Source organism: Anas platyrhynchos, chromosome 5, assembly GCF_047663525.1.
Source record: "Anas platyrhynchos isolate ZD024472 breed Pekin duck chromosome 5, IASCAAS_PekinDuck_T2T, whole genome shotgun sequence".
Lineage (NCBI taxonomy): Eukaryota > Metazoa > Chordata > Aves > Anseriformes > Anatidae > Anas > Anas platyrhynchos.
In genome coordinates, this window is record NC_092591.1 from 34688545 (window position 1) to 34700728 (window position 12184).

The following is a 12184-nucleotide window of genomic DNA, read 5'->3' on the forward strand; positions in this document are numbered from 1 at the left end:
GCTACGAAGTTCTGTGTGTCTCAACGCTCAAAATTAGTAAAACGAGGCACAGGGACGCTAAGGTAAAACATAATTTTCTAGCTGTAAAATGGGGACAGCATATGGATTAAAATGTATACAAATCTTCTTCATGCTTATAAAGCTCTCAAATTCCACAGTGAACATCTCTGAAGAGTTGATAGAAAAAGTAGAAGCAGTGTCCTAAGGGTTCATTTTGAATGTTGTTTTGAATGTGGGGAAACACTGAGACTCCAAAGGCAGGCTGTGGTGTGCTATGTACTGTCTGAAAGTTAGCTGTCAATGAAAGGAGCTTGCACTTGGTCAGACAGTATGTACTATACATACAAATTTAAGGAAATCTATTAAAAGAGAGTTTTGTGGCCACAAATGAATTTTCTAACTCTCAATTTATTTGGTTTCTAATTGACCAGATGATACCAAACCAGCTGTTTACCAAGTGATGCATACACAGCTTATCACCACGGATGCTGCCTGTCCCTTCAGCTTAATTTTAAACAAAGCATGATAAAACTGCACTAGGGATGAAATTGATTTTATTTCTAATTGAATTTTATTCCAGCTCTGCAAAGGCATTAGGCTTCATCAAAACAAACACTGTGATAAAGTTGCAGCTTACAAAGTTTGTCAGAGCTGTTTCAATATCAGAGTGTGAAGGAATTGCACTATAGAAGGAATACGACAGCTAAAACATCTTTCCTCTGTTCTTAGCATCGAAGTGTGTATTTATTTTCTGCTGTCAGATAAGCAGGCTGCCGACCTCTTCTTTCTCATATCTCTTATTATGTATAGAAACAATCCATGCTAATTGTTGAGGAGGACAAGACTCAATGCTCCTGTAAATAAGAACACACAACTTGAAGTATCTGTAATGGTGTTGGCTGGTGAAGTTTTTTGTTTTGTTCACATTCTATTTTTTCACTCTTTCCACATCCTCTTTCATTTTTTTTTCTAATACAACTCATCTTTGGAAGCAGAAGTTGTATTTGGTAGATTCTAGTCATAGCTGTGTTCAGTGGGGATTTTGTGCAAGTATATACATGAGTACGCGGTCCTTTGCACTTGTGGAACAATCCTGTATGTTTACATTTCAGGACAGTTTTCTTTTGCTAATGATAACTTGTTTGAGGACTATAGCAAACAATTTGGATTATGTGGTAAAAATTAGTGTTACTTGATGAAAACTTCTGGCTTGTGGGTCTGTGATGTGGATCTATACGCTACAGAACACTGCCAGTCCACAAGGGCTGTGCTCTACTTCATAGTAGCAATGCCAGTGCAGTTTTTAAAAAGTGATATTACATTTCCTACATTGTTTTTCCTTATAAATATAGTTTAGAATAATAACTCTTAATCTGAAATACAATTCTGTTTTATTCTATTTTTGAGGACAAGCACTTTGAAACTGGCCACGGTGCTGTTTTCTCTTCCCTCTTGCTGTTCTGATACCTGTATGCAGATCTGCGAATGCTACTTCCTGTTATACTGGCTTATAAAGTGTTTGTTTTATATCTGGTCTGAAGGTCTTTCAAGTAAATGCATGGATCTGGGCTTTATGAGCTTGAAATGCGTCTTTCTGTGTCTTCATATTTTAAATGAATCTTTGAATGTGTTTTGTTTCCAGAGAGAGTGCAGAAGGAGGAAGAGTGATTGTAGAAGTTGATGACAAAGTAGCAACAGTAAGAAATATAAAGGTATGCTTTCTGTTTTCTTCTGTTTCTCAGTGTAATGATTCTGATGTGATGCTTTTCTGTTTGACCATTGGATCACTTTAAAAGAAATACGAAGGGAGACATTTAAACTTGCACAGCACTTGATTTGCATTGAAAGTTGTTTTTACTTTTTGTTTGTAGACGGGGAATGTAGCATCTAACTGTTATCTGTATTTTGCTTTTATCAAAGCTTCTGTGCTCTGGCTGCATGCCATTATTCAAAGCTGTTAGTAAATTGTTTAGGATTTTGCACTTATCTTACTGTAACTAACATCTGGTTGAGTTCTTTCCGTGTTTCTCTCCTCCTCTCATATGTATACTCAGAGTGTAACTGACTTGCATGAGATAGCTGAATTTTTTGCTCTATGCTTCAGGCCTTGGTAAAAGACCAAGAGCTTTAAGAATAAATTTAATGTAGCCGTCTTCCACTGACAGCATTGTAGTTCACATGCATGGGAATCAACCCTGTGTTTTAGACTCTTATCCTTAAAGATACTAATATTTAATGCTGCCACGTTCCTTCACTGAATCAATGGGAATGGGAACCAAGCAATTTTGTGTTGTGAAACGTCTGTCTGCTTGAAAGGCAAATAGATGAAATTACCGAGGTGATAGTGGGAATTCTAAAAGATAGATGCAGTTTGCATTTTTCTTTATATCTGTGAGCAACCCAGTTATTCTAGCAGGCTGACTCAAGAAATACATAAGGTTTTGAAGAGAAACCCAGGCAAAAATAGAACAAATGGTTTTGGACTCTACTTTTTTTTTTTTTTTTTTTTTTTTTTTTTTTTCCTTGGGGATTTTGTGGTATTCACTGTGGGTGTTCCTTTTTTTGAAGACAGAAGAAGGAAAAGCATTAGTGGTATAGGAGGTCTTATGGATGTGAAGTGTTGCTGATCTGTATACGTCATTTGTTTATTGGCACTGGTGCTTTGAGGGTTTGCTAGTTCTCAGTCAGAATTATGGCACTTGGGCTGACTGAGTTGCTGTTGGTAGGACAACACTTTCTCTGAAAACAGGGCTAAAAGTAGTGCGTGATCATTTCCTCCCTGCTAGTCAGGTGTGAAAATACCACTCAGATCCACTTGCTTTCTGCAAGTCTGTCTTTGCAGAGTCTGAGATTCACTGCTTCGTGAAATAACTTTCCCTAATTCCTTGTATGTGTGATAAAGCTCTCCAGCTGTAAGCTGTCCCTTATTTTCCTTGGGAAGGCTTTGGTTGCCATGGCAACGCTGCAGGCCCCAGCTGGGAAGGCCTCTGCAGGCAGGTGGAGGCCTCAGTCCTGCCACTGGGTAATTGGGCCCAGCTGGGCCCTGTGAGACCTAGTGGGTTATAATTTTATTTTTTAAAGAGGAGCTTTGGGCTGCCTTGGGGTGCTGGGAAGATAAAGTGGGCTCAACAGGCCAGGTAGGGTTGTTTGGAAATACAAGAGCCAGACTGTGAACATTTCTCTCATGATGTTACATAATTGGTGAGTTTCATAAAGGGAGTGAGTTTGTTTTCTGTGTAAACTAAATTTAGACAGCCTTTAATGAAGCCAAGTGAGTTTACCCTAGTGCATAAACTAATATTTATATACCAATGTTGACATTGCATTTGGGGTACTTGGTGGTTTTAGTTCAAAACAAAATAAAACCCTGCAAGTCAGTGAAGATCCCAGGGTTCACAAGGTACAGGCAGATCTGCTTCTGTCAGGCAGGAGGGTATTTTCCTGAGGTGAAGAGGTATCTTTTTTTGTGCGCATCTTGGGCTTTTCTTGTTTGTTTGTTTTTATTTGTTTTTCACATGCTGTCATGGGAAGGCAGTGCTGCAAGCTATTTTTATCTGTTTCTACAGAAAATCTAAGGAAATAAAAGGTAACTGCATAAAAAGAGCTCTGAATCACAACATGGTGGAAACATTGTTACTGAAGACGATCAATAGTTTCATTAATGCATTAAGTCCAGCTAAAGGAAATCTTGGTTGTACTTGTATCAATGTAACAACTTTAGAATCAAGTGGTGTTTAAAATAAATTAAATTCCTTTAATTTAAAGATAACTTTAAATTACTTTTATTTTATTTTGTTTTTTCTTGGTTTAATAAAAAAACAAAACACATGTGCAAAACTGTCAGAGGGGCCTGTAGATTCATTTTCAATATTTCAGTCATTATTTCTGACTTCTCTGCTTAGAAAGGCTTCACTCTCATTGCTGTTAACTGGAAGAGGTTAGCCACTGTAGCGTGCAGTTACAGCAAAAGATGTATTAGCTTGCCAACACAACAAAGCAAAGGGGAAATAAGAATAGGCCTGTGTTTTTAAATAGAGAGTGAGAAAGTCTTTTTTTTTTTTTTTTTGTTCTTTTCACTTTGTGCCTTACTTCTCTGATGCAGTTCTCTTGTCATTTTTCAGTTTCACTGAGAAACATGGGAAGAGTTGTGGAGCCTTCCTGCTAATGTAGGCTGAAGAACCTTATCTATAGTAACTGAACCCTTCAGCAGGTCTTCCCTGCATCAGTCTGTGAAACAAAGGAAAATGAATTAAGAGGATTAACTGTTTTGCTGTTCCCTTTCTACAATACAGATCCTAGATAAATTTCCTATTATTTTTTAAAATGCTTACTTTTTAGTCAAAATCGAAGTGAAATCTGTCTCTTTTCCTTCTGTTGTCAGGCTGACAGTAGGCTTGATGGCACTTGGGACTCAAGAGAAAAGACTGTGGCCTTCAGTTTTGATTACTGCTATTGGTCAGTTGATCCTGAAGACCCAAAATATGCATCTCAGGAAATGGTAAGTGATGCTGTTCTTCATATATTTTTCCACTCTGTTCTGTCCTTTATTTTCACATTTAAAGTAAGTGATTGAGATGTTAGATGAAATCTCATTTTCTTATCTGCCCCCATCATTTTCTTATATTGGTTGCAACACCCTTGTTTGTCAACCAATGAAAGCTTTCATTGGGTCTGTCAGCTTTGGTAATGATCATTAATTGTGATGTTCTGAAGACTCAAGCTTAGCAATGACAATTTTGCAGGGGGCCTGAAAGGAATCTTCTCAAAGAAAAGTTCTAAGATTAGACAAAAAGTTTCAAAGTGATTCTACCAAAAGGATCAATAGTGAAGTAATCAAATCTTTAAAAAACAGTATTAAATTTTATTTACAGTTTATTTTGAACACTATTTCTTGCTAAATTATCAGAAATCTCTTAACTAAATTCAACTCCTAGTAGTTTGAAGTTCCAGTGTGTGATTAAGAAGGTTGAAGAATTCAGTATTAAAATATGTTTTCTTTGTTATTTAAAAAATAATTATTAAATCTATTTTTAAATAAATAACATGCATTGCAAAGCTATTCAAATATATTTCTGAGTGCATACGATTATGTATGTCAGTATTAAAATGGGCTTTCACCGTGCTTTTTTTGTCTTGTACCTTTGTCTTGTATCTTATTTCAATTTATTGTCAGGGCAGTTGTTCCCAATATTCCAACCTGTGTAACTGTGTTCTTTCTCAACAAAAAAAAAAAAAAAAAAAAAAAAGCTTTTCCTCAGAAAGTATCACTTAAGACTGAACAAGTCCTGTGAAATTCTTATTTCTGGTGGTGATGGGCACAGAATTGTTTTACTTCTAGGAGTCCATATTTGAATAACTATTAAATTTGGCGATATCAGAATGATGGGTCAGATTCTTGACTGTGCGAGACTTCCTGCTTGGCACAGCAACATGGAAGAGATTTGGGGAATTCATGAAGCGTGGTTTTGTTTTTTGTTTTTTTTTGTTTGTTTGTTTGTTTTAAAAAAAGGAACTCTTCTCTTTAAAGAAGTACAAAGCACTAGATAAACTTCCACTGTAGGGATTGCAAATAACATCTTTGTGTTCAACTGTTTTTTGTGTGTGTTTTTTTGTTTGTTATTTTTTCTTGATGTTGGTTGATTTTTCTCCCCAACCGCTTTATGCTTTCTGACTTGCTTATTTGGGTGTTGTAGTCTTCTTAAGCTTCTTTTATACAACTAGAAGTCTAGTTTTTAGAACTGTTGAGAATACAGTTGGCTTTCTAACTGACAAGGTTTAGCAAATGAAGTGTTGATAAACGCAGTCTGCCAAGTCAGCTTTGTCTCTACTCAGTATGAAAAGCGATTGGAGCTGCCAAATGGAAAATACAAATATTGGCTAGAAAGTGTAATAGTTGTTGTAAAATATATGTGCAACTGAAAAAGAATGTCAAATACAATATAAACAGCACAACTTCCTTGCTGGATCTGAGTAGGTATTTCAGATACTTAGGGAGTCTTGCATTAACATAGAATATAGTTTTATCCAATAAAAATACTAAAAGGGAAGCATGAATTCACTGGCCATAGAAAATTAAGTAAATAGGCTGTAGTTTCCTTACTCATGGCATAGCTGCCAAATGTGACTGCTGGCAAAAGGATATCTGTTCTGCTGCATGTAATTGAGTTGCCGAGCCTTGGATAGACCTGTCCCATGGGTTAAGAAATGTTTAAAGAGGGACTAGCACTCGGAGTAAGACCTGGAGTCATGAGTGAATTCCTTGGGCTTTTTACCTGTCTCGGTGATTGTAAAACCAGTAAAGCATTGCTATAATCTCATTTAGAAGAGGACTGCTGGCATACTGCAACTTTACTGTGCTTGTCCGCTTTTATCTGCCCCGTACACAGTATGAATGAAGTTTATTGTACTAATTCCACATTTTCATCAGTACTTCAGTGTTGAGGTCAAAGTTTCTAAGCCTCCTTACAGCAATAATGCTATTGGCAGCCACAGGAGGTTCAGTAACGTTTTCCTCCAGTAAAAGCTTTCTTTCATGAGCTGACCTTGGATTACTGTTTCCTTGAAGATGTCATGCCAACTGTTATCATAAATGGTAGGTGTATTGTTTGAGGAAGCAAGGCAGATTGAAGAATCTGCCTTCAGGTTCACTTTTGCAGAACACTGTCTTTCAGTAAACTGCCCTTTTATTTTATCCTCTGGACTGAGATATAAAAATGAAGTCATGGCAGCTCTTTTTGTTTTATTGTCACAGAATCCATAACAACTGTAGTGGGAGGGCTGCAAATTGTAGTGCCCAGATGAAAATAAGATTTTGAAGATACAGATCTGTTTCTCTGAATATGTCCTAGAGTTTAATGTGGATGTTAACGTTGTTCAGGTTCTGAACAATGAATTGTTCAGAAATTGAATTGAATTCTAGAGATGACTACACACTGCATTTTATTCCCTATATATTTTGATTGCGTACTTCACAGACAATTGTGACAGAGCTAAGTATTCTGTTAAGTACTTAAGTACACATGTAAGTACTTTCAAAAGTTTAGATGTAAAGTTCAATTTTATTGTTCTTTTTATTTTTTAAAAAGTGCTTTCTCTGCCACCTACCTGTATTCCACTTCTATTTGCCAAAATGTGGATACATGTTGCATGCCTTGTTTGTTTCTTCTGATATGTTCATGTTAATATTTCTTCTATCCCTATTTACTTTAAAAGGGGGGAGGGGAAGAGATATTTTTCATTTTAGTTTGGGGAGAGCAAACCTTGTAATACAGTAAGATGAAGAGGAACTGAACCAAATTACTAATGCCTATGTAATAGACTATATGCCTCTTCTTCTTTTTTTTTTTTTTTTTTTTTTTAGTAGCACTCTAACTGGAAGTCCTTTTCCCTTCAACAAGCTATAGCAATCTCAAAAATAGAAATTATTTTTAAATGTTACTGCCTACGTGTTTCTTTTGGGCTGAATTGAAAAAATAATTCTCACTTCAGGGATATACAAGTCTTCCTGATTAGCATTACATAAAGATCATAAACCCCTTTTATTGCTGAGTGTGACATCAGGTGTTATGGAATATCCCTTTGGTTGGTTTAGATCAGTTGCCCTGGTGATGTCCCCTCCCCATCACTTGCCCACCCCCTCTTGGGGGCTTGGAAGGAGTACTGATGCTGTGCCAGCACTGTGCAGCAATAGACACAACACTTGAGTGATATCAGTGCTGTTCCAGCTACAAGTTCAGAGCACAGCGCTGTGGGGGCTGCTGCAGGGAGAAGTGACTCCATCCCAGACAGACCCAACACAGCCTGTCACTTGCTTTCTCACTGGGCAGGTGAATACTTCCCCATTGATGTAGAGCTGAGGTTTTCATCTCCTTCACAGTGCAATTATTTACAAAGGGGAGTCTACTTTCTCCTCTTAAAGACAAGTTTATTCTAAGTGGATCTGTTGGTACATAAACAAAACAGAGGAACAGAAATAACCTCAGGAAAGAGTCATGGCTAAATCAACCTGTCACTAAAGGAAGAAGGAAATGAAGCAGACACACTAAATCATTCAATGTGCATAGGGGTGAACAAGGCACTAGTGCTACATAGCAGAAAAATGAATATCAAAAGATTGTGTGTGAGTGGAGAAAGTACAGGTAACAAATAAGCATGAATAGAGGACAGGAACAGAACATTTGATGGGCTAATAAGAAACAAAAGATAACTCTGAAAGACCATAAGCATCTAAGAGCAAAAGCTTATGCATGGTTTTTCTGATCTTACCTCTGCAACTTCTGTTACTTTTTTTTTTTTCCATGGTTATGAACAGTGGAATGGTTATTCCAAACCTGTCAGTCACTGTCAAATACAAATCGCTGTGAAGATTTTTTTTTTTTTTTGAGGAGGGGAATAAAAGAGACTCAAGCAACTGCAATGTTTCTGTCCATGTTCCTTTTCCTGTCACTTTTCTGTTCCTTTTTCTCTTTGCCCTGACGCTGCAGAACTAGTTTGGCTTCACAATGGGAGAATGCTGAATGCCTGCACCTAAACTTTGTCATTTGTATCCAGTGAAGAAGAACTTCTCCACATTTCCCTGCTTTCTTGTACTAACCATTTTTTGGAAGGTGAACTTGATGCTGTACAAAACCTGTCTGAGTAAAGGGGGACACTTTAGTAAGAGTAACTCCTGCTTTGTCCTCCCTCATACTTCCTCCTCAAATGTCTTCAGGAAGCTGTGTGTAGCTTATGACTGTTTTCTGAAGACAATGTGGAAGTTATTTCTCTGGCAATTGTGTAATTAGGGGATTACCCTCAATAGAGATTCATGACATGCTTCCATTTTGCAATAAAAATGTCTGCAAACCTGTAAGGCAGTAATGTTGTTTGGTAATGATATTGTAATGGTATTTGTTTAGGGCTATAATTTCTAGCCTAATAGGCAGATTCGAAGATGGTGATTCATTCTGATAGATAAGTATAATAATTAATTTTTAGGTGCTTTGAAACTTTTACAGTTGTCCCACAAATAACCATCTAAATGTAAACTTACTTAAATGTAGCAGTGCTCTTATCTGGCATAGAACAGGCTGATTCAATCTCTCAAATTTCCTTTGTAGTACCTAAAATAGCTCTTAATAAACCTTTCCTCAAGTCTGGTTTAGCTCCACCAAGCAAAGGAACTTATTTAAAACCTCTTTAAAACTTAAATAAATACCCATTTAAACCCCGCAGACAAAAACGTTGAACAAAATCTTGAGAATGTTCTGCACAACTATAGAAGTCTATGCAAGTATTTAGTATTCTTCTAGCTGCTTATTAAAACTTCAGTCCTCAGCTTCCCTCCAGCCATCCTACCCATCCGGTTATTGTGTATCCACAGTAACTGTGGTGGGCAGACTGACCCACAGGATGTAAGAGCAGGTATTTAAACACAGCAGTTGCCATAGATAACTGATGTGTAGTAATCTGTTCCTTTTGATAAGAGGAATACATCCCATGACTAATGGTCTATGAATGGTAGTAATGGTGAGACCCAGAAAGGTTTAAGCACTGATTTCACTAGCATCCAGGTCTCTGAAACAACTTTTGAAGATTCTAAGCTTAGGTTTTGTGACTTACTGCACTGGTTAAATGGAGATTATGATCTCCTTGATAAACAATTTAGACCCTTAGCGTTTTTACCTCAGGCTTCCTTCAGGAAGCAACACATGATACTCACATCAGTCAGGGTATTTCATACTTCTGGGCCTCAGCTGGTGAGGATTTTGTTTTGATTTGACGTAGCACAGTAGGATTATGCAGGTATGAATACTCCTTCAGTGTCTGAGTGTTATCATTTTCCGTAATTTTGTGACCCATGCTGGAATCATAAAAACACTTAGGCAAAAATTTAATGGCCAAAGAACAAGATGGAAAGCAATGCAAGAGCTCAGAGGTTGTTGTAAACAACTGAGTGCTGATACAGTCTTAGATATTTTTCCCTGAAAGATTATATTGAAGAGAGATGTCTGCCTATCTACACAACAAAACCTTGTTTTCATGACTTAATATTGGTTTCCCTGTGTATGGAGGTTGCACTGTGATATGATGCACGTAGAAAAGGGTGATCTTATGGGGTTTACAGTGAGAAAGCAGTAGGGGTATGCAAACAGGTCCTACTACAAATATCAGAAACTGCTCCTTACTAGCATTGGCTTACTAATATAACTAAATTACTAATATAATTGTGAACTGAAAGAAAGACTGATTCTTTGTGTGTGTGTTTACATTGTACAGTTGAGCCACTGAGGGTTTTACCAGATTGTTTAAAAGCAAAATAACATGTTAAATTCAAGACAGTTTATCTCTAAACTCTATATAACAAGTCATACAGGATCTTTATGTATGTCCAGTACAAATGTATACTATGCTAGGGAGAACTCCCTTCCTTTCAGACACACCATTTAGCTTGATTGTATAATTATTTCTGTCATTGTTTATATTTTTTTCATGAGGGAGATATTTTATTTCTGTGCTTCAAGCCCAGAAATGGGGTTTACTGAAGGAGGCTCCAATGACTGAACGCAGATAACCTGTGAAAACAGCTTTTTCCATTTCTAATTTGTTTTTAATGTATCATAATTGCTTTTCATCACATTTGACTTTCTATTGTATTTGGTTTGTTGCTGTGTTTTCTTTTCTTTTCTTTTTTTTTAATTCTTGCTAAGAACAATAGCTGGGGAAAGGAGCAGAGGGGCAGATGATTTTCTTATCCCCCTGTCAGAGTGTAACTGAAAAGCAAACAAAAGGTGAAACTGATGTGCTTGTTTTAATAAGCGAGGTCTTCAGTGTGATATTAAATTTAACGTTTGCTTTTTGCCTGTTAGTTGAAAGAGTATAGAAGGTTGTACAACAGTACTGTTAGGAACTGAAACATTGCAACATAATTTAGGACCATTCATGAGACAGTCACTGTGTTGGCTTCTTGTTTTGCAGTGTGGTGTTTATTTACTTTTTTTTTTAATACAATCAAAGTGCACTTCTGAAGAACTTTAATTGAGGAGCCTTTCCTTTCTCTCATGGAAGTTTGTGACACTTTTATGCCTCCACGTATTCCCCGTGATACTGAAGTTGTTAATTGTCTTGTCAGTTCTTGAGACAAATTGAAAATCCTTTATTTGGCATATGCACTTTATTATAATTTTTAGGATTAAGTGCTAACTTAAATTTCTTAATATTCTCAATTCTTTCTCTCTTCAGCCTCCCCTCAAATCCTCTTCTCTCTTCCCTCCTTCTATTACAAGGAAGAAGGTGGCAGCAGAGGCTGTGGGTGTAAATGGCATTTTCTCATGAAATATTTCAAAGGCAGTAAGCATTCCATCACAACCTTTTTTTTTTTTTTTTTTTTTTTTTTTTCTCCAACCCAGAGTGAGACAGAAGAGAAAAGGAGATCATGCTACAAGAAAAAGGCTTTTTGTGTAATAACTGCATTGGTATATAAAGGGTTGTGAGGAGGGAAGGGAAACCACCATGAGCGCATATTATGGATCTTTTGCCAGCAACACAGCTGCTGTGTTCAGTTCACAATCAGATAAAGTCATTCTTTCTGGCTATACTGAGATTACTTTGCTCTGCAGAAAACTTGTACGGGAATTACATGTATATCGAGTAACTGTAAATGTCAAAGCAGGCTTCCTTGGAGGACATAAAAAATCAATTGTATTTTCAATTTGCTATGAGTAACACTATTTTTTTTTGCCTCCCGAATATATAACCCCATTGATTGTGAATAAATAAGGCACTGAATTAACTGAAATAAATAATTACGTAGTTATACATAGTCATATACAACTCTAATGCAGGTCCATTTCACAGATGAAGCCTAAATACATAAAGAAGGATTAAGCAGTGTATTGGTAAAAAGTTGAGAAAACCACCACCAACAAAAAAAAGCCTACTTCAAATAGTGAAATAAGACATTTTCTGAATGTAGCCATTTTTTGTATCTGCTGGTACTCATGTACACTTGCTTGGTTTCCCTGATAGGCACCAAATGTTGCTCCCTGCATACATAGAGCACTTTGTTTACAATAGGCAGGCAGCGTAATTCACTAGGTAACATTAAAAGGATCTCTAACTGCTTACAGCAACTTAGGAAAAAAAAAAAAAAACTTCTTTGGGTTGCCAGTTGCCATGCATCTCACAGTGAGCCTGCATGTTCTTC

General features: G+C 36.8%; 1 protein-coding gene across 5 annotated transcripts in view; it reads left to right on the top strand.

The window, feature by feature from the left end:
* STARD9 (StAR related lipid transfer domain containing 9) overlaps positions 1 to 12184 on the top strand; it is a 106318-nt gene that overhangs the window by 12470 nt on the left and 81664 nt on the right. For all 5 annotated transcript variants that reach the window (XM_027458580.3, XM_027458585.3, XM_027458581.3 and 2 more), the window contains 2 exons: positions 1643 to 1712; positions 4382 to 4498. In XM_027458580.3, the coding sequence (XP_027314381.1) occupies positions 1643 to 1712; positions 4382 to 4498 (187 nt within the window). The remainder of the gene's footprint in view (positions 1 to 1642; positions 1713 to 4381; positions 4499 to 12184) is intronic.